The 23,373-nt window shown below is 38.0% G+C and overlaps 1 protein-coding gene across 1 annotated transcript in view; it reads left to right on the forward strand.

Moving 5' to 3' along the window:
• The first annotated feature begins 838 nt into the window (after nucleotides 1–838).
• Nucleotides 839–23,373, forward strand: part of LOC146560974 (VPS10 domain-containing receptor SorCS1-like) — a 51,426-nt gene continuing 28,891 nt past the window's right edge. Inside the window, exons 1-5 of the mRNA XM_085296621.1 lie at nucleotides 839–1,898; nucleotides 15,939–16,006; nucleotides 18,119–18,218; nucleotides 18,412–18,570; nucleotides 19,919–19,992. Coding sequence (XP_085152747.1) covers nucleotides 1,023–1,898; nucleotides 15,939–16,006; nucleotides 18,119–18,218; nucleotides 18,412–18,570; nucleotides 19,919–19,992 — 1,277 coding nt within the window. The 5' untranslated portion in view covers nucleotides 839–1,022. The remainder of the gene's footprint in view (nucleotides 1,899–15,938; nucleotides 16,007–18,118; nucleotides 18,219–18,411; nucleotides 18,571–19,918; nucleotides 19,993–23,373) is intronic.

A 23,373-nucleotide genomic window follows, 5' to 3' on the forward strand; every position in this document is an offset into this window, starting at 1 on the left:
AACTGAAACAGATTGAGACAGCTCTTGCTCACTGCATCACTAATGGCTGGCAATGAAAGACGTCTCTGTGCAGTTGACCCGTATGTGGAACAGGATCACGTCGCAGCTCAGAGCGATGGGGAGAACGCAGCTCAATATAGGGAGTCTCTTCGGCATCACTCACCAGTCAACAGCATCCTCATCCTATTGACTAAATGTTGCCCAGAAATAGAATCTAATCACAGAGTTTGGACAGGCTCTAGTTCTCCTAATGGTCCACCATTAGCTGACTGGAACAAAGCCCAAAGTATAGAGAAATATAACAATATATTTTTGCTGTATGCACTGCATGGCAATAATGGGATCGTTATTATTGCCGTGACACCTGCGCACTCTTCTGTACTTATACTCAACAGCAGAGATCAGAGATGTAGCAAGACTGATTACTCACTCACCTCTGCTTTGAATTCTTCTCATTATTTTCTGTTATTCAAGCCTCCATTAACCCCAAGAAAGGGCCACAGAAAACAGCAGGTAAAATTTGGGGAATATGCATTTTCTCCATTCGGGTGTATTGAATGGATAATACAGGAGCAAAGCCTAAGTGAAACTATTGCCAGCCCATTTTGCAGGCAGGCCACAGCCGGGACTTTACCTGCATGACATAATTGACAGTGAACACAGGCAATCTTGTTAATTGATTACTCAGACCTGCTAATGGAAAATGCAAAGCCTCATTGTATCTTCCATAAAGCTCCTGTCAGTAACATTTCCTCACAAAGACTGCCAGTGGCAGACCCACTAATGTTTCCAGACTTCCCCCCCAGGGACCCCATACATCACCTTTCAGGCTGTTTTGATTCTGTGCATAATTACCAAGATATAAGATGATTATTAAATCAAATGTTTTATAATGACATACTATCTGTCACACTGTTGATCAGGAATAAACTTAAGTTACACCCAACCCCCATGCTTGTTTTTATTATTTTGTTGTTCCTTCCTTCTTCTTCTTCTTTTTTTTTGTTTTAATCCAGGTTGAGATGATGATGCGGGGTATCGGCCCCGCTCCCCTCTTGTGCAGGATTCAGCCTCCAGCTCCTCCTCTGATGCATCGTTTGCATCAGTACTTGGGAGCACTTGTCCGCGCGCTGCTGCACCTCCTCACAGTACATTCAACCACTTTACCAGGTGATGACAGACACTCGCTCAAGACTAAAAAAAATGATATGTTTTTAAGTAGGAATCAACGTAGAATGGAGACGCGCCTCGGTCACTGCCTTTTTATCATTTTCTCTGAGTGGATTTGGATCTTTACCCTAACTTCCATCCTGGGCGGAACAAAAGCGGAGGTAAGGTGCATTCCGTCTTGCCAGCTGCCGCTCATTTCCGCAGCATTTCCCCGGGAACTCTCGGCGCTGGATTTGACAAATTTTGGAGAGGCAACAGCTGAAGAGTTTCTTAGATTTACCGAGGGGTCGGTCACCCCCCGAAACGAAAGGCACTACGATGCAGAACTGACCGCGAGCGAAGAAAGTTCGTCCAAAGTACAGCCACGGTTTGGGGGAAATATCTCAAGTTCTCTGCATAAAGGCGCCCCAAGCAGTAACCAGAAACTTTCCCAATCTGAAGTGTCTTCAAGCGTGTCCTCCCCCTTTCTCAGCAATGTAACCGAGAATAACACAGACGATGGGGGAAATAAAATTGGTGATGTGACGGAAAACGAAGACAGGAATGTGACCAGTTGGAGACGTAGTGCGAGGAGCACAGAGACTTGGTCCGGATTCAGACCCGAGGGCGGGGAGGATGCCTCGGTTTCGGACCAGGAGGAGTTTCACCTCACAAGTTCGACATTTGCGCTCACCGAGGACACGGCTCATAACCAGGCGATGGTGCACTGGTCCGGACAAAACAGTAGCGTAAGTAGTTAATGTGCTCCAGATTTACGCACGGACCTCTTTTTGACGCAGTGTGGTCATCATTCATCCACAGGTCTTACGTGGCAGTAAGACTCATTCAGATGCGTCTGAAAAACGCGATGAAAGATTAAAACTGAGAGCTTGCAGACTTTAAAGGAATCAGTCTCTGCCTTTCAACCTCTCCCTTGCTCTCCCTCTCTCTTTTTCTGTCTGTCTCGCGCACGCGCACATACACGGGCACGCACACCCTATTTATGCTGTTGTTTATTGATCGGCTGACTTGGCAGATATGGTAAAGAAAAAGAAAATAATGTTAAGGGGATTATGCCCCATTTGCTCTTTTGTGCGTGTTTCTCCCATTTAGTCACTCACAGAAGCTCATTTTGCTTTTCCCCGTTTTGGTCAGTCACTCATTTGTAAGTTCTCTGCATACATATTATTTGCAAGCTTAAATCAATTAAACTATAATTCTCCTACCACCCATTATATAAGAATGGCTCAGATAAAGTATAGGACGAAAGTTATAATAGCGTAATAATTAAGAATCAATATAATTACAATCATGCAAAGAACCTAAACCTGGAGTCCTTTAGACTAAAAGACAAATTAAGGATAAATGAAGCATGAAATAACATCATAATACAATGACATGCTAAAATAAGGACTTGGAGACAAATGGATTTACAGGTTGAAAGATAACAGAATGCTCAGTGGGGGTTATTCCCTGATATCCAGAGGGACATACTTTCTACAGTTTGGACAGATCCAATTTTCTTGGGTCTGATTGTGGTTCTGAACTTCAAACAACCTACATGGAGGATGTGAGTAAATGTAAAGACACTTAAAACAACAGGGAGCCTTGAGGATGGAAGCTGGTGAAACACTGTCGTGCTTTATAGACAAACAAGTTATTTAATATCTGTAAAATATATATGGAGCTATACCGAGTTCAGCTAAAACCAGAATCACTCAGTGTTCTCTTCTTCTTGTTCTGGTCAATATCACAAGAACCCGGATTTGAATGATTTATAATTGACAAATCAAATTCTCAGCAAGACCACTGAAATACACAGTAGGCTTGTCTAGTCTACTGAGAATTAAGCACAAACTGGGTTTTTGATATGGCAATATTACTCAGCTGAGAGAATTCCAATTTTATGGTGTAATATAATGCTATGATCAAAGTCCAACACACTCTCACTAATGTCTTTTGCTTAGGCTTGAACTGTGGAAGCAGAGAGCTAAGATTTTTGGACAGTACATCTCTTGTGGCCCTGAGGCAAAGCAGAAGTATTTTTACCTTGCTTGTCTTTCATGAGTCTCACAAAGTTATTACTCATCAGACTTATTGTATCATTTGGCTGCACGGGTGTGCATAATTCTGTGTCATCAGCATAGCTGTGGAAAGTTCCTATTTGAATACATTACCTCAGTATTGCTCTGCTTTGACTTTAGGGCAGTTACACCTATTGGCTTTTTTGCTCATAGTTCTGATAAGGATCCTCTCTCCTCTGCACATAAACACTAGTTAGGATGCCAGAGCCAACTGGTGGTTAGCCGAGTTTAGCAGTAAGCCTGGAAACGGGGGAAACTGTTTCCCCAGCTTATCCAAAAAGTAACTGGTATGATACATCTTGTCTACAACAACAGCAGAATATTTTTGCTTTATGGGGTGACTAGAGTGATTTCTGAACAGTTTCCCCCCAGTTTGTATTCATTATGCTAAGCTATAAGCCTCACAGCACACAGTTTTCTACCTCTTGCCAGGAAAGTAAATAAGCTTATCATCCATAATGCAGTATAGTTACAGTATAAGATGGGGAGTATCTTGGGGTACCAAAGATCCAAAAGTCACACAGTAATAAAAAGTGATTAAAGTGCTTTTTTGTGTATTTTTGTCTGCTTTTAATTAATAGTATTAGTTATACTCCAAAACCTATTATTGTATTAAGTCATTTTCAGCAGGATTTGGCACTATCGTCTTCACAGTTGCATGGCGAACTTTCTGCTTCAACAAATTTCCCCCTTATGCAGAATCTCATCTCGCCTACTCACAGTCTAATGTGTTTGTGTGTGTGTGTGTGTTACTTGCCACACCCTCTCCCCTTCTTTCTCTCTTTCTCCATGTGTGTAAGTGGAGACCAGGTGGTCAGTAAGAAAACGTGTACATTTTCCAGCTGGTCTACTTTTTAAAATAAATCTATTTAAAGCAGTAATCTATTTCAAAATGAAGCCTTGTCCTAATTAAACATCTTTGCTTAATCTATTAACACTTACAGTTTAGTCATAAGGGGTTTAATCAGATTCCCTGGAAACAAGAAGACATTTAGTATCACACATCACAGGCCTAAGCAACCTTGTCTTACAGGCTGAATAACACATTTTGTATTATTGACTGTCATACAAAGAAAGAAGAACCGTTTAGGGACCCGTGTAACTCAGTTTGTATGGGAACCTGCTTTGAGAATTTACACAGTTATCACATTATATTTGTCGTCCATGACATTATATTTTTAGTAGTGCTCAAAAATGTAGATATTTGTTTGTTGTGCTTGCTTGAAAACTCTGACATATAATAACTGATGAAGCATTACATCTAAAGAAATTCAGTCAGTTTGTACGGTTTGTTACACACATTGTCCGAGCTTGATGTCGACATGCCTTGATATCTAGTTTTTCTGTCCAGCTCAGGCAGATGCTTTGGTACTTATTTGCTGAAGCCTAGTTGATGGATGGTGCCATTCATTTATCATTTGTCCAATTATCACGGTTCACAAACGAAGCTGCAACATCATTTCAGCTTTTCAATCAACACAAAAAAACAGACAAAATCAAAAGTAGTGCTCAGTCCACGCTGCTAATTCATGTGGTTGTTGTCTGTCACATTTAGCATTTCAATACCAAGGCTGCCTTCATTAGAGTTGAACAATTTAACTGTAGCGGTTAATTAGCAAGCTTCAAGGACTCTATTAAGAAGAAACTGCAATAAATTGAGATATATTTGAATGTTTGCTTCACGGTGAATTGTAGTGTAGCATTAAATAACTTTCAATGGTTTACCTGCATTAGATTATTTCAATAAACTCTTCAGCACTGGGTTTTTGAGTGGAGCCAAGGGCACAACGTGTTTTGCAGGAGGAATTATAACAGCTTAAATATCCACAGGTGAATAGTGTTTGATAAACCATATTTGCGTTAGACTTTGTCGCTCTTTATTTGAACAAACGAGGCGTGTGTATCTCCAACAGGCTGCTTCTTATAGTCTGCTTGCATCTTTTTCAGTGCACTGGGTCTCTTCCAACACGTCCTCCGGATAAACGATTGTGATCAATCTGTTGTTTCAGCCGTCATAGCACAAGTCATCACCATTCCTGGCTTGAGACAGGGACGCTGGAGTAAGACTGTTATCTAATTTTCAGAATTTGCTTTAAAATAGAGCCTTTTAAAACATTAAACACATATTTCAAAGTTTCATTTTGTAGGTTATAAGGGTGCCTAAAGGTAGCGACTCTCTCATTTAACAGCTGTTTTCCAGGGGAGGACTGTCTCTTCTCCTCTGTTCAGTAAAATAGAAAAAGCATCTTAGCTGAGAGCTTAGACTGAATTTTGGAATCTACAATATGGATGGAAAAATTGTGGGTAAGGCTTACAGCAAATATTTCAGGTCACTGGCTTATAGAACATGTATAAATTGGACAAAACATATACATCCAGAGAGCACAGGTAAACCAGCGATATATAAGGTAAATCAATGAAAACTTGCAGTTTTAGTCACACTATATAAAATACTTATTTTAAAAACATGCTTGCTGTAATTTATAATGGATCTTTTCATGGCAGCCATGTGGAAAATCAGACTGGAATTTTGGTGAGCAGTGTTGCTAAAAGTGCAAGACAGGTGACCAGAAGTTAATCAGGTAAATAATCGGGCATCGTGAGTCCCCATCAACTAAACATTTAACTTCAAATGATGTGGAAAAATCACAAAAACTGTGCGACAGAGGCAGCACTGCAAATTACTTCTGCAGAATATTGCAGGATTGGGCTGTGTGGGTCGCACCCAATTTATCTGAACAAACGATGTGTTAGTTTAATGTTGAACGTTGTAATTTTAGAGGGTATGATGTTCAGGTTGCGTGTTGTCCTTGTGTTCGAATGGCTTCATTCAGGTGCTCTAGTTTCCTCCCACAGTCCAAAGACTAGCAAGGTGAATCGGAAAGTCTAAATTGCCTGCAGGTGTGAAAGTGCTTGTCATTCTGTTTCCCCTGTGAGGCTGTCAAACCTGTCCCAGGTCTTACCCAGGTTACACTGGGATACGATCCAGCATCACATGACCTTGAAAACATCTGTTCCGTTTTATTTTCACTTTATCCAGCTGTTACACAGAAGAAGAAGAATGCAGGATGCACATTGTGTTATTTGTTTTGTGAAGGAAAAAGTTAAAAGCAGAAAATTATTGATAGTATTGTTAGTAGAAAACACATTTCCCCCCCACCCTTCCATATTTTCAAGGTCAGGATAGGGAAGAGTGCTACGACGTCCAGGAAAATTCTCAAACATTTTTGTCCAAAAGAATGCTTAAATTACTAGTAGATAGATAGAGAGGCTCCTAATAAATCTCCCAGTCCTTGAGCTTTTCAGGGGTTAAGACATTTAACGTGGTTCATAACTATTTTATCATGGTCAAGCTTGAAGCCTTCTGTGCATGTAGTGTTGAATTTCTCTGTGCTTCTCTGCTTTGAGCAACCTCGAGGAGAAGCTTCGCAGTTCATGACAATCCATATTTTCAGCTTTCCCATTTTTGTAGAGGGCATCCTCCTCTTCATAGATCACGTTCTTGATAGCTTGGTGCGCAGCTTCTCCTCATCTGCCTCATTGAGTTTTTGGTGAATTGTCTCATCCGCTACTGCGAAACTGGAGGCTGGCCAGGTATGCAGTCAGTCACCAGTTTCATCCGAGTTTTTAGTCGTTTCTATGACTCACTGACTGAATCACAGATAAAATTTTGTCATTCTCCAGTTCCACTTTATGACTGTCTTCTGTGCCCTTGAAAGTCAATATGGGTAAGCATCACTACAGTATCTTTTTAACTGTAATGTTCCTGAGCTGAGTCTTTGTGTATGTTAGGTTTGGGCTATAAGAATGATGAGATGAGCAAGCCATTTGTGTATTCACAGTCAATACAAACATCTGTCCTATAATTCACTTTTATATGTATATAAATCTCTGCTGTTACATGAACAGCGTGAGTCTACCGCACCCCAACTACATAAACCTGAAAACGGAAGATAAGATTTAGGGTTACAGATATATTTAAGTTTGCCAGCATCTGTTTTTTTGAGGATAAATTATCAGTTAAAGATGAGGTTATGTGGTTTCAGTCATACTACCAGTGTGAACAAAATGATGTGATTTCCCAAGATAATTAAGGAATCAAAAGCAAAATGTTGATGTTAGAGCACTATGGAGGTATGTAAATTAATACATCAAAATTAAGGCTGGAAACTTCATGCTAATAAAACAAACAAATAAATCTTGAGGGTGCTGAAAAACGTGAAAATCATATCTCTTTCCTTTCTAACTTCCAGGCCTCTTCTTCTCTGTTTTCCCATATATACCATCATCCCGGAGCCACAGCGAGAATACTGTGTTTGCCCAAAGTGCGATATTTTCAGTACAAAGCTGGCCTTACTCAAAGAAAATGCTAATGTATCAGCACCAGGAATATGCAGGATAAAATTGGATGAAATAAACAGTATATGGTTAAAAAAACTGCTGTGTGGACCTGAAAAAACAGTCAAAAATAAGTGAGACGTGCAAAGTGTTGGAAGGAAAGTAAATAATCATATTTACCAAGATGTTGCATTTTTGGTTTGATGTAAAGGACAGGAAAGGCACAGCAAACATACAATATGCCATGTTTTTAAGAAAATGAGCACACGGGTCAGAAAAAATTCAGAGGTCTTTGGACCTTACCCAAAATTAGCTCATTATTAATAAATGTAATAAAGCAAAAATAATGCTGTCATTCTTTCTTTCTTTAAATCTATACTCATATAAGTCAATGCTAAATTAAATCTTAATGAATAAACAGTGACATGAAAGGGATTTATGACTTCACATCTCCCTGTTGATCAGTTTGACACAATTTCCTGTCCCACTTCTATCAAATGCCATATTGAAGTAATTACAAAAAAAGTGCAGCTTTCTCTGCAGCAAACTCTAATCTGGATCATATTGCTGCTGTTCTGCCATTTTTATTTGTGCTGGGTTCAAAAACTAGTCCGGTCATTAACACCTTTCCACTATTTTATCTCATGTAAATTCTGTCTCTTCAGCAAAGCATCACAAACAGCAAACAGCCTGTTGACATGCTCAGACATCCTCAGACAGCCCACTGACCGACGCAGCCAGAACGGACCTCCACCAGCTCTGCTCACTCCTGGCTGGGATGTGGAGCCCGAGGGGCTTGGTGTAACATTTCGGGAAGGGAAATATCACACACATAAATAAATTCATGAAATACATAATGATAGGAATCGCAACACCATGACTTAGCATAAGACAACCGAAGACAACAAATTAATTTTTCCTGACAATTTATGGCTGTAGTACTGCCTGTACTGCATGGATAAACAGAGAGACTGATTTTTTAAAGCTCAGCACTGCACAGAAACTACTGGCAGGATGAGTTCAGCTCTGCCGAGCCACCAAGCCTTCCTGTGGTGAGGTTCTCTTACGCCTTGAAATCCTGCTGAATGTGTTTTTTTTTATTGGCAAGCTGCGTTCCCCTCCTGGGTTTCCTTTCTTCTGCACCGAGTGTGGTCTAACAGAGCAGAAATTCCAAATTCAAATCAGGTAACGATCTTATTCTAGACAAGGATAAAGTTAATTTGCCGGGAACAATGCATAATGAGATCTCACCTCTTTCTTTGTTATTTTTTTCCTTTTTTTTCTTGTCACAGACACATCTTTTTGTTTGCACTTCTTTTTGTTTGCTTAAATACAACTTATGCTGTGCAGGTCCATGCTATTGTTATGTGTGCTCTGGCTGTTTCCACTGTGACTCAGTGTTGTTTCATGAGCAGCTGCTAAAGCTTCAGAATAATTGGAGTACCAGTTGGTAAGCAAAGAGTTGGCCTATTCATTTGCACAGATATCTTCACAATTAATGTTAAAATTACCGCTAGATTGTTGAAGTGCTATTTGAGTTGTCGGCTGCTTGGTGTGCCTCAGCGCCTCAGTGCTCCAGCTCAAACACTCTGCCAGTTGGTTGCTGCTGTCAATATTCTTTTGTCGACCATTGCTCAGTTTGCACCTCATTTTGTGGTTCAGAACACTTTCATTTTACAGTGGCCACCTGCATTACTTGTTCATATACCATCTGGCTGCTTCAAGAAAAGCCTTATAATCAAAACCATAACTTTGATTTGCTCACTCGAGCTCTCCGTTTTGGATTTACAGTGATGCATTTTGGCAAACAGAAGGATCAGCTGTTTTACTTTATTTACGTCAGAGGAAACATATTGAAGAGTCCAGGGAGCTTTTAGGTTTGTCAACACACTGTCAATTTTTTACCTTTTCACTCAGCACTTCCAAATTTCAAAGTGAGTGCTGAAGATTTAAAGAGAGTTTTGAAAAAAGAAAAAGACAAATCCTCCTCGCACAGCGGGCGTAACTTTTTGGCTGAGTTGGAAACCTACCCACTTGCTGTCTAATCTTGCTTGCATTGATCAGACCCCCTCCTCGTGCACACTGACTCACAAGCTTAGCATGCTGCTGCAACCCAGCTGCTGGACTAGCCTGGGCGTTCATTTATGGTGAAGAAGCAAATGATGCGAGAGCGTAAGCTGAAAGAGTAAGGAAGCCGTTTCAGATGACTTGCCAACCGAGCTTCTACTTCGACACAGTTCTGTTGTCTCGGCAAGAGAAGTCCAATAAAGTCACATACTTGCTGCTCTGCTCAAAAGCCGAAGCTGTAATGTGAAGCTGCTCTTAAAATGCTGATTATTTGATGTTTTCTGTCTGCTAGAGGAACAGAGTACTGCCATCAGGCACATCGTAGATGAACTTTATTTCTGCAAGAATGAAAGTAAAATGTGCATCCTTGTTAAAGCAGCGGTCAGAAAGCCTTTACTTAAATTCCCAAGCAGCACATTTACTCCGATTAACACCTTCTTGTATTTATACATCATTCTCATCAGGACACGGATAGTTTATGTTGTGCAAAGTGCTGTTGAGCAGTTACTTCATAATTTATGATTGCAGTGACCTGCAATCCATGGGAAAGCCAACAACTTCAAACAACCTAGCTCCAGCGCAACATCTGCTCTACGAGGAAATGTTGCCTTTGTTAATGAAATGATATAAATTGATGTGGCAGACAAAAGGCTCTGTACATTGTGTGTCTCACTCAGGTGGTATTGAAGTGTATGACGGCATGCCCTCCTGCAGGCTTTTGTTGCCGCGCAGTGTGTCGTAGGGCAATAAACACCCTAATAAAATTAGACAATGCTTTCTTTTTTGAAGGTGTTAAATGATGCTGTTTAATGTGGTAATTTCATAAAGTGAAGTTTCATAATTTCTGCTGTGCTTCCTCTGGGAGCATTGAATTTGCTTGCTAAGCTTTGTTTTTTTTTTCCATTCCTTAAACAGCGTGCACTCTAACATTGTTATCACCTCTGTGGTGTGGATATCTAGGTGTTCTCACATTTCTTCTCCCAATTAGTTTGCCTTATTTGTGAAAATCAGTGCCACCAGTTGTCACACCTTTAAGCGTCATCATTACGCAAAATCTTGATGCCCTATGACAACATGCAGTAATTAAATTTGCTTAAATTGTGTATTTGTGTTAACGGCGGATCGTATGCTTACTTGTGATGCGGATGTGTTACATTTGAGCATGCAGCAGGGAAAAAGGCTTCGACAGTGACCACTTTTTGATGTGTAATATTTGTCTTTATTATTAATATTCCAGTGAGTAACTCCTGTAACAACTGCTTTTATGGAATCATCCATCTGTTTAATTGCTGTGGCGAAATGTGATGACAGTTTTATTGATGAGGCGTCTTAATTCCAACAGCTGATAAGGCCTGATCAGCGGGTTGGTTAGAGTAGGAATGAATTGCAGTGTGCACTCTGTTGCTCATTTCATTTGTCTCAAGTGTTCATCCTTCAGTAACCGAATCCTCACACTGCTTTCTACCACCACACCGCCCCTACCCCTCCGCATACAACGCCTTCATTTCCCACCAGTAATCTCTTCACCCTAAGCTCTTTAAGTCACCATTAAGCCTCCATTCATTCTTATATAATGATCAAATTCATCCCAGGCCATTTACCTTCAAGGTTTAAGATTTACAAAGGATTAAGAGTTGAAAAATCAATTTGCTTGCACTTGGATGTCAAGTAATCCACTTTGGAAACATGCTGGAGTTACTGCAGCCTATGTGCCACACCTTAGCTGCAGGAGTAGGTTGAGGTTGATTTGCAGTGTAAACATGCGTGGTTTGTCTGGTGGTACACGATCTCGATAAGCACTCTGCAAAAGGTTTTGATTATTATTATTAAATCTATTATTTAGACACTCACCTTACACATCACGCGTGATTCATTCACAAATAAAGAAAAGCAAATGCAAGGTTAGTTCAAGATAAATAAATATAACCTTTTAAAATGTTTCTATTAAATCGGGGAATGTAGTTTCCTAGCTTTTTGCAGCTCTTTCCATTTATTGACAGCAAAGTATTTAAATTCAGTTTTTCCAGTGCAGTATGTGAACAAGAAGTCCAGCTAATGTTAAAATTATTAGCAGTCCTGGGATTGGACATCGTAATTACAGTGTTTAAATTTAATTAAAGAGCATATGCAAGCAAGGAGTTTTTACAGTAGGACAGTAAATACAATCATAGAATGATGCTATCTTTTCTAAGCTTGTTCATGTAAAATATATAAAAAACAATCCCCACTGTGATACACACAATCAAGAGGACTTAAGGTAGATGAAGAAGCTTGCATGTAAACAATATCCCCATAGTCAAGTGCAGACAGATTGCTTAATGATTTTACGACTGCTGAATGAGAAGCAAGATTTGTTTATCTGCAAAAATCCAATTTTTGATTTTGGCTGTCTTGGTCCACGTGGGCCTAAAAACTGATTCCAGCATCCAGCCACTGTTGTAAAAGTATTTATAACAACAGATTCAGTTTTATGACCATGAATGGTTTGAATATTGACTATAGAGCTGATACTTCTTTATCTCCTCCAAGGAGGTTATGTGGTCTATCTGTTACTCAAAAATAATTCAATTCAATTCAGTTTTATTTGTACCAACAACAGTCACCTCAAGGCCACTGATGTTGTGCTTATATACAGTTGTATACAGTTGTTGTTGTTTTTTAAAGCTGGTAAAAACCAAAATGAACCATTCCACCTACCAACCTGCATAAGTCATAAACCTAAATAGAGTCCAGTAACATTATCTATATGGTTATTGTAAAGCTGAAGCTGGTTTACTATTCATTTTTATTTTGTTGTTTGTTAGGTTTATTTATGATCAATTTGCTGTTACTTAATAATAGTTATTATAATGTGAGGGCTTGAGTACATCAAGATCTGCTGCGTTCAGGATCTAGCATTTCAGTTTATTTTTCTTTCATTTATCCATCTGTTAATCTATAGGTGCATTTCTATTATATCCATGGGAAAAAATATTCTTCACCATTTGTTTCTTATTCACCCCCTCTCCCCTTTAAAACAAGGGAAAGGACTGAACCAAAGCCAGAGTACAATATGAGCCAAACAGTGAGTTAGAGAGTTGTTTTACCCCCAGGTAGCTGACACCTTTGTTCAAATTGAAAGGTAAAAATGTGCTAAAACAGATTCTTTTACCATTTTCAGAGGATAAATTACCATGTGGTGTATTCATTAAAAGAAGAGCCTTCATCTGGTGGTTTGAAAAAGCAATTTAATAGCTTCTGTGACATGTTAAGCACCTTTCTGACACAGACATGCCAACAAAGTGAATATTGTATCACTTTATTGACGTGTTAACTGCAGCCATCAAGTTTCACCTTACTTTCAGCATCACTCAGAATACAGGACTCTTTTCCAGCCAGCAGGAAGGTAGATACACATGACATTTTGCTGTAATCCTGGAGTCTTTCCAAGGAAATGCATAAAGCTAATTGCCATACAGAAGAGGGGGTGGGAGTGTAATTTGTCCTAATTTTCAGACTGCTGCAGGTTGTTTTATTGTGTATGACAGTGTCCATGAGGCTATGACTTCTGGAAGGCATAAAGGCCATTTTATTGGAAGACCATAAATCTCTGCAAGCCAGTCTGGACACAAAGTTATAACAAGCTGTGAGGATTATCTTAGAACTACCTCCCATAAAGAGAATTTTTATACATTCAGCACAAGGTAAGAGCAGAGTCAGAGTTTTCTGTCTCAGCCTATGCATAGGGGGAATACAGTCTGGAAAGAAAGTAAAACCGTGAATTTACAATTTACTGCATTAACGGTGTGGTGTTAGGTAGAAGCAGTGGGCTATTGGTAATATTCATAATATATCAGATAATGGGGTTTTCTCTTGGAGAAACATAAATTTGCTGTTTAGAGGTTATATACAGTAATTGCAAATATGATATCTCTGAGAGGATCTTTCATTCAGCTCAGAGTAATTGTGATAAAATATTAACTGATCTGTAGACAGCTAATCAAAGCAAATGATCACTGATTTCAACCCCAGTCATATAATGTCCAAAGTAAACTGCAATCGCATAATAACACAATAATAACAATAACAATATGTACTTGAAAAAAAGTCCAGAATTTGTTGAAAACATAACTACTGTACATGAATTTTGTAGTTTTTTAAAAATATGTAAACCACAGTGGATTTTAATTAAAACAATTGATATGTAACCAAAATGCAGATTTTTAGCTTGATTTATTTGTTTAATTTTTGTTAACGAATCGCAGCCATTTGAATACTTAGTCTTCCATTTGCACAGACTCAAGTAACAGGGACTGGATGACTGCCTGTCTAATGCTATGTTTCCTCCTCTGAGATGCTCTGCCAGGCCTATACTGCAGCCACCTTCAGTTAATGCTTGTTTGTGGCTCTGTCTGTTTTGTACATAATAACTGAAAGCATTCTCTACTGGGTTGAGATCAGGTGACTGACTCGGCTATTGAAAAATGGCCTTGAGAAACTCTTGGGTTGCTTTGTAGTATGCTACAAGTCATTATCCGTTTGCACTGTGAAGCACTACCTGATCAGTTTTGCACTATTTTTCATGATTCATCTTGGTGCTTCTATCAGCAGTCACATCAACAAACACGAGCAGTCCAGTTTCATATGCCCATGCCATAACATTACCATGATCCACCAAATAATGTGGTATGCTTCAGAACAGGAGCTGCTGTTCTCTCCTTCTCTATACTTTTCTCTCCCCATCATTCTAGTACAAGTTCATCTTGGTTTCATTTGTCCAAATATGTTTTTCAGATCTGTGCCTGCTCTTTTAGGTGTTTTCTCAGAAAATCCAATCTGGCCTTCCTGTTCCTGAGTGTAACCAGTGGTTTGCACTTTGATTGTCTAAACCATCTGTATGCCCATTTTTGAAGGCAGGTCTTGATTGTAAACCTCGGCAATAATATGCTTACCTCCTCGAGTGTTCTTGACTTGTTAGATGCTCTGAAGTTGCTTTTCTCCCAAACCTTTTGCTATCTCTCTGTTTATTTTGTTGTTTCAACCTAATTATGGTCTCGCTCGCTTGCTGTGACACGTCTTTGCATCTACAGTATATTTAGGAATTATAAGCATATAGAGAACAAACTTGATTTGACTTCATATTGAATAATTTAGCTTTGAAAAATACTTTTTTTTTTTTTTTTACAGAAAATATGGTACATGATTCACCTGAAAGTGCACATTTATCAAATAGAGATGAAAAGGATTTGTTTGATTTTAACCTGGAAAATGAGTTCTGTTTGGCCTTTTTATATGCAAAAGTTTAATAAAAAAAGTTAAAAATTCCTGTTAATATGATGAAGTTCTTAGTCATCATAGGGAATGTCACCCCAAATGCTCATAACACTTGATAATTAGAAGGTAGCGGTGAAAAGCTCAACAAGATGCCTCAAAAGGCTTCCCGAGAGAGTTATATGAGCTGCTGGTTTTATGATTCCCTAGTGCACAAAGGGCACTGCTTGAGCAGTTAATTTGCGTAAAGGATGAAGGGCACCATGTGAACTGCTGTTCACGTGGTGCCCTTCATTAGATCACAATGACTGTTTAGCAGACATTATTTTTATTTCTGCATTTGTTTCTGCTAAATATATATAATTATATGTAAAACCGTTTCTTCACTAAAAAAAAAGTAAAAAAACAAACAAGTAAAGAGCATGTAAACACGCCTTCATGCATCAGTAATTACATGCACATACAAACACACTGGCTTTGATTAAGGTTTGATACGTTCTGAGAAAAGCAGGCAAATGATATTCCACAGCAAGCCGTTTATTAATATTAATTTGAAAGACAGCAGGAAATCTGTAGTTTTTATGTGTTTGGTAAAGCCCTGTGAACTGTAAACCACACATGTAAGTGACATTTTTTATGACTCTCTACAGAATGGATGTCCTATATATTTTTAAGGTCTGCCTTTCTATGCCAAGAATAAATTATAGTGTTTACTGATTTATTCATTTAGTCATTGCTCACCAGTTGTTGCATTTCTTGGTCCTCTACTCTGTCTTAACAATATATAGGTATATAAAACGCAGTATATCATACATATGTGATCAGATTTTTTCCCTTGAGAATATGCACAAGGCTTCATGGCGTACGGGGGTAGTGGGTTGACAAGGCATCACGGTTTTGTTGTGTTTTTAATAAAGCATTGTCTGTCAGGGAGATTAAAAGACACATGCATGGGCGGCTTTTGGTTCGCTATCTGACACTTTGTGGCTGCTATTGAAAACTGATGATACACACCTTCACAGCTGGTAATCTGTTTGATCTGTTTTCTAGGTGATTCTCATGTTGACAAAATACTACGACTTTAACTCTGGCAGAGTAACGGAGAGTTCTTTATGGAGGTAAGATCTCCTCTCTGATATTACGCTCTGTAGTTATACAGCAGGACACATTGATGTTACTGTTATGTTGATGTTAATGTAGTTGCACACTGTTTGGACCCTTGGAGAGATCAGCACAAAAGCATTAACACTGAATCATTAACTTAATGTCATTGTTGTGTCCACAGTGACGCAAGTTACTTTCCTGTCAGTAAAAGGTGAAAGATTTAATTTCGTGTAATAGAAGTTGGTAAAGTCTACACTTTGTCATCAAATGCTGAATCTATCCATTTCCACATATTTATGACAAGCATTTAAATTTTTGTTGTTATTAAAAGAAGTGCCCATTAAAATAAATGTTGACAACAAAGAATTTAATTAAATGGGAGGAACAAAAATTACTGACAGAATAGTTGAAGGATGAAGCTTTAGCTTATCGTGCCTATCCTTTATACAGAGCAAATTTGAAATGGCAATGCTTTTCTAACTCGATTTCATTGAAACAAAAACCAAATGAAAAATAATACATTTGAAACAAATGGTAAACAAGGACAAAAGCGAATGTTTCACAGATAATAGTAATAAGGTTTTACATTTGTTCATCACCTGGTTTTTGGAATTTAAAAAGAGAACTACACAATCTTAATTCCTTGTCATACCTATTCCACAATGGTTACACCTATTTGATTTAACCTTTGAATACAGTTTGGAGGTAGATTATTTTGTGCTTTGTATATTACCAGTGCAGTGTTGAGATGGACTGAATAGTAACATTTTAAGGCATGTAGTTTAATGAATAGTTGCATGGTTGGTTTATGGTTGGTTTTTAAGTCCTGTAGTATTTTTCCCCTGTACCATACGCACTGTATTAGCTCTTGTTTTGAATGTGTTTCTCCACCCCTCCACACAGTAAGTAATGCACAGTATGTATAATGATTTTGATTTATGTAAAGTTTTATGTATATTTAGTTTTGGACCTTCATATTTTTACATTGTTTATATTCGCCTAACAAGTGAAAGTTCAATCCCTTTCAACTTTGGGAACATAGATCTGTTTGGGCTTGTGTCAAGAACGGCATCTGTCGTAACAAATCTGCCAAATCTGACATGTGGAGTTACCCGCTGTGGCGACTCCTTTGTGGATAATGGAGCAGCCAAAAGTGGTTTTCATATGAACCTTCCAACATCATTTATATACAATTATCATGCCCGGAAATACATTTTTCTTGCCCTCTTTATACTTATAAATTTACTTTTTTTATTTGCCTGTTACAAAACATCCTCTGCTTTATTTTGCTTTAATTTAGTGATAATATATTTTTTTAATTTCAGCCATTTTCTTTCAGTTTTCTTTCCACTATATTGTTCCAAGTGTTCCTAGGGAAATATAAATTAATCATCAGCAAATGAAGTGAATTTTAACAATTCAGACATGTTACATGTCATTTCTATACAGCATGTTATGTTGGTGTTTAATACAGTCATCAAGAACTGAAGAAACAAAGTGATTTCCTAGTTATTATCATTCTTAGTTCATGAAGTTTTGTGCAACATTTCAGTGCATTCTCTTGCCAGGATATCGAATACTGGTGTTTATCCTCTAAGACATCCTAAATCCACAAGTTTTTTTTGTATTATGCAGTACAACGGCTATTTTTTACTGAAATGTCACCAACCACCTAAAACCGATATCTATTTTGGTGAAAATAATAGGTATTCAAAATGAAATCTGAAATAGTGCCTTTGTTTTGAGATGAAAAATGACTTCAAAACCCCATTATTAAGCTTTCAGGCAAATATGTCCTTCATTTGATTTCTAAAACACGACAGAGTGGTAATTAAATGTAAGCATCAATAATAACACAATAATAACACTTATAATACCACTACTAATTAAAAGGAATAATAATATCATGCCCCAGCCACACATGCAACACTGGATTTATTGTTTATTTTAATAATTAAAAAAATCTCCATTCATTTAGCAAATTGCTTCACGACTTCTGCTGTGGTAATTTTCTGCTTCCCTGAAATGCTTAATGATACCATCAGCATCTTAACTAGTAGGTGTTGCGCTGTTCTTCTCTTCTCTCCAGCAAAACCCATTTACTTTGTCCTGTAATTGAATTTTAGGTCAACTGATTATGGGACCATGTATGAAAAGCTCAATGAGAAAGTCGGGACAAAAACCATACTGAGCTACTTGTATGTCAGTCCAAACAACAAGATGAAGGTAAGTGTGAACGTGCATGTCGTGTACGTGGATTCATAAGTCTGTCAGCAGGGTTATTATGATCTTTACCCTACACAGCCCTGCAGGAGTCTGTGCCTTGCGTCTGTTGCACAAGCACTCTTTAAGCCCTGTGGAATGGATGCTGTCATGGTGGGCTGCTGATTCCCCTGTCTCTTGTCTTGTCTTGTCTTAGATCATGTTACTGACCGACCCAGAAGTGGAGAGCAGCTTGCTCATTAGCCTTGACGAGGGGGCGTCCTATCAAAAATACAGCTTAGCCTTTGATATCCTCAGCTTGCTTTTTCACCCCGAGCAGGAAGACTGGATCCTGGCTTACAGCCATGACCAAAAGGTAGAGTGTAGCTGTCAGATGGCATGAAATAGTTGCAATAAAATCTGAAAATGTGACAGAAAAACATCTCCATATGAGAATGTGGGCTGTTGTATACAGATTACTTGCTGCTTTTTATTCTTTTGTTACTTTTACTTGAATGTTCTGCCAGACTGAAGTCACCGTGGGGTCACATTGCAAGTAATCTCTCTATAAAATGATACAGAACATAGGTTGCCTTCATGGTCAGATGCATTCATTTTAATGCCAACGTTAACTCTCATAACATGGTCTTCACAAGCACAGATATCTGCCGCTTCTGCAGCCCTTAACAGGTCATAAGGTGCAGCTACAGACAGCTCTGAATGGATGTGTCCTCAGAAAGCACAGGGGAAAGTTAACAAGTTAGACACGCCCAAACAATGCACAAACTCAGTCACACACAATAGCGAGCATAAACACACACCCTCCATTACTCTGTGTGAGAACCCTGCTGTCTGCTTTACTCAAAACCAGAGGCATCAAACTCGGACTCCCAGCCTGCTATTGGAAGACTTGATTTTCAGAGAGAAAAACAGTCAAGGTCTGAGAAGTGAGATAAATGATGCAGGGAGGAAGATGAAAGCTGAGTTGAGAGCCACAGATGGGTCAAAATAAAGATGCTCCAGAGACGTTTGCCTTTAGGTCATTCTGTATGTCTTTGTAAAGCTACATTTCAGTGGTTTTCCTTGTTCCTTTTATCGCAGCTATAGCTGGGTTTCATTTTACATTTATTGATTGCCTGTCATGTCTTTTAAAAGTTGTAAGTACTTAGATAACTCAAAAATGATATTGCCGATCCTTGTAAGGCTGAGAGCTTAAGATGCACGCTGCTCAGTCATTAAGGAGAGATGACAGGCTTTCGGACTGCTTGAACACAAGTAAAATGGCTTTATGGAGAAAAATTACAATGACAGCTACAAGACGGATTTTAAGATGTCAGGTAGGAATCCTGCTGTGTTACTTTAAGAACAAGACGCTGTGGTTTTTAACTCAGAGACCACTTTGTATATCACTTCCCTCTTATTTAAGCCATCACAGTAGATATACACCATTCCCTGTTTTATTTTTAAAATCTGGCTTCTAAGGGTTGCTGCATTTTTACATGAACTGGTGGATCTCCGCATAAAGCATGCACTTAGTAGTGCTGTATTTTTTTAAAAAAACAACTAAAAATCTTAATGCCACAAAATTTAAAGATTTGGCAGCTGCTTGGAAAAGAAGTTGGACATAAATCTTGAAATAATCCTTTTGGAGATTCTGAAAAAAAATCATCTTTATACTGTACCTCATGCCGTAGACATTTGATTAATGCCTTCCCATTTTTCAGCTCTATGTCTCCGTTGAGTTTGGAAGAAGATGGCAGCTTGTGCATGACAATGTCGTCCCCAACAGATTCTACTGGTGAGATCAACATCCAGTCATTTGTCATTCTGGTAGAAACATGCTGCATTATTTTCACACAAAATATGTAAATTGAGTTGTGTGCATTTTTAGCACTCTGCTCACAACAGTAGTACAGAGGGGAATGATCAGTCAGCAGCTTGTTTTCAGTAATGACAAAGAAAACAAAACATTAATGTTATCAAGTCAGATTTAAACCTAACATCTAGAGTCTTAAGTGTGCCATTTTTTTTAAAGTTTTAGCTCGGGCCTGCCATTTTTATTTTGTCTTGTAAAGCACTTTGTGGCTTTGTTTTCAAAAGTGCCATGTAAAGCATTTTTTTAAATAAAGTTCTTTGTAGGAAGTGCCTTGGGTTATAGAAAAAACAACATGTTTGCATTTGTCCTTTCAGAAATGGTAAAAATGAATTAAACTTAAAGCCTTTTTCTTTAAATAGCAAATGCCAAGCAAGGTTTCCAGGAAGGCAGAGCTTGGCTTGTATTTATAAATATTTTATATTTGCTTGTCGTTCTTTTTATTTTTTACATAATGCGCTGTGTCTAGTTTACACACACTTATAAATATTTGATCCACCGAATACAGTCTCCTCATGAAATATTTTTGGCATATTTTTGGATTACCATATTATGTTACAAATCAGGGCTTACCCGAACATTATCCATCAGGTTTTCTTTTTTTTGGTTTCCTTTCTTTCTTTCTTTCTTTCTTTTTTTGCATGCATGTACCTGATGCATAGAGTCAGGACTGAGGTTGTGTCCTGGGGCTTTTGAGCTTCTCTTAGGAACCGATACAGGGACTATGGTCGCTGATATGTGTTAAATTTATGACAGTTTTTATAGTAGCTGGCTTCACACTCTTCTCTAAATAAATAAATAAATAAAGCCATATTAATCAGGAAGTTTGAAATGACGTACAGTGGAGTGATCTGCAGGTTTTTGTTAGTCTTAAATCATGTTGACAATATTATGGTAAATACAAATCTGTAGGGAAGAGGTAATGACTAAGTAGAATTCAGGGAAAGTCATGAAAAAGGCATTTTAGTGCCTTGTTTAATGATGCTGATATTTTTATCCTCAAGCCTCATTGCTTATGGTTGTTCAGGAGAAATAGTTAACTTTCTAATTAGTTTTTTCTAGTCAATACAATTAAATGCAGAACGATGGACATCTTTGGGTTAAAGGTACTTCAGTTTGCAGCTAGGTTGGAAAATCTTCATAAGCTAAAACTGCTGCATGAAGTAAGCCCACAGGATTTACTGTGTGTGTGTGAGTTCGGTATTTATTGTGTCAAACTCCCAGCCCACAAGGACTTAAAATACACTAAAAATACAATTTGCAGTGGTGAAGGAGCTTGTCACACAAAAACATTTTATTGCCAACACAGAAATCCTGTCCCATGTTCAGGGCTAAAACACAGCATTATATTAACCAGCCTTCTACAAGAGTAGGTTATAATCCCTTTATAATGATGTGTAAAACATAAAGTAGACTGGATCTTTCCATGTAACCTACATAATGAACTACACCAGTACTGTACAAGGTCTTTCATAATTTTCCTATAGACTATAGGCTATTTTTCACTCATTTTCAGTCCAGTACTTTTAGAGAAATGTTACGTAACACTGACCTAATTATCATCTAAGGATACCAAAAAACTAACTGAAGGGATGAACCAGTCAACTTGACAAATAAACAATTTTATATTGTATCTTTAGGCACTTTGTTACTAAATCCTCTCTCAAACACATTAGTTCCCATTTCTTGAGCTAAATATGTGATACATGTCAAACATAAAGCAGTTTTACAAATGAAATTGTATGTTTGCACCAAGTTGATTGCCAAATTAGCTGAAAAGTTGCCATATCTCGATGAAGTGTGCAGTGTGTACAGGTGTAGTGCAAGGATGGGCCAAACTAATTTGGGCTGGAACTTGTAATCACATAAAATGCATGTGTTTGATACTATTCTACCACTTGTGTTTATTACGAGTGAATACATGCACATGCATAATGTATGAAAACAATACCTGATCTATCACCATTGTGAAGACCATCATAGAGTATTCACTCTCTTAAATACTGACATTCAAATTGTAACTAAATAAATAATATAATAAAAGAAAGAAAGCAAGTTTATCCTCACTGTATGTACTCAATTATCAGTGTTTTCATAGAATTCACATTTAGCCTTTTGTGCATTTTAATACGTTATTCTGATCATTAAAAATTAAAAACAATATTCTTATGGGCAGTCAGAATGGGCTCATTGTAGATGTGGGTGGGCCCTCTCCCATTAGACATTAAAAAATGATGAAATGCAGAATCTATGATCTAGAAAGCATCTGACTGACAACAGCTTAATTTTTCAGCATTAAAATGATCCCAAACACACAGTGAAACACGGTCAGTTATGAGTGGCCTCCCCAGATCCAGCCAAAAAACAGCCAATATTCAAAGAAAAGCTTTAAATGTCCTTCAATAAGCATGGAAAACTATTCAAAAACATTACAAGATAGCTTGCCAAAGAGGGTTCAGGCTGTGGTGAATGTAATCCTACCAAATATTGACTTTCAAGCTTGTTAGAAATGTGTTTTTAGGCAGTTTACCTTATACACTGTAGATCCATGTATGTTTACTGCACCTGTTCCACATCCCCTAGCAAAATATAAAGAAATGAGGGGCAGCTGAACATTTTTGCACAGTAGATTAGTATATAAGTACACATGTTTGACTTTCAAATTCTTTCTTACATGAGACTGCAGCTACTCTTCAGCAGAGAATGTGTTCATAATTTAGGTTTGTACAAGACATCAGCAGATGGTCTTTCTTCACAAATCACCAAAGGTTTGGTGTGAAAATCACTCATAACAGTTGTTTGTTTTAAAAAATAAAAACCAAAAACCAAATAAAGAATTCATCTCACTAACACAGAAGCGTCAATGCAACAAATCCTAGTTTTAAAGATACGTTTGATTCCCCCCCCCCCCATCATCTGGAACAGTGAGTGATGCCAAAGGATTAATCAAAAATCAAATTTACAGTGCTCATATGTGTAAGCACATCCTTTTGTCTTTAAGGAAATACATAACCCAAATATGCAAGAAAAAAGCATCCCACACTGCTCAGTTTAAGATGATTTACAAAAGCATATGGTAACACTTATCGTGAATTCATTACCTCTTGCATACTGATATGAAAAGTTGAATATGATTTATTTTCTGCTGCTATTTATCATTTGCTTTGCTGTGTTAAAGAAGGACAAGGCTGCCTCTTTATCGGAAAGGCCAGGCTAAAGATACGAAGAATGAAAGCTCTGATATGTAATTATAACATTTGGAATTCAACCAAAATCGCTCAATGCCATTACTTCAATTTCTTTAGC

This window comes from Mchenga conophoros, linkage group LG13, assembly GCF_057382185.1.
Source record: "Mchenga conophoros isolate Kocher_MC1m ecotype Shallow Benthic linkage group LG13, M_conophoros_male_GT1.1, whole genome shotgun sequence".
Taxonomy (NCBI): Eukaryota; Metazoa; Chordata; class Actinopteri; order Cichliformes; family Cichlidae; genus Mchenga; species Mchenga conophoros.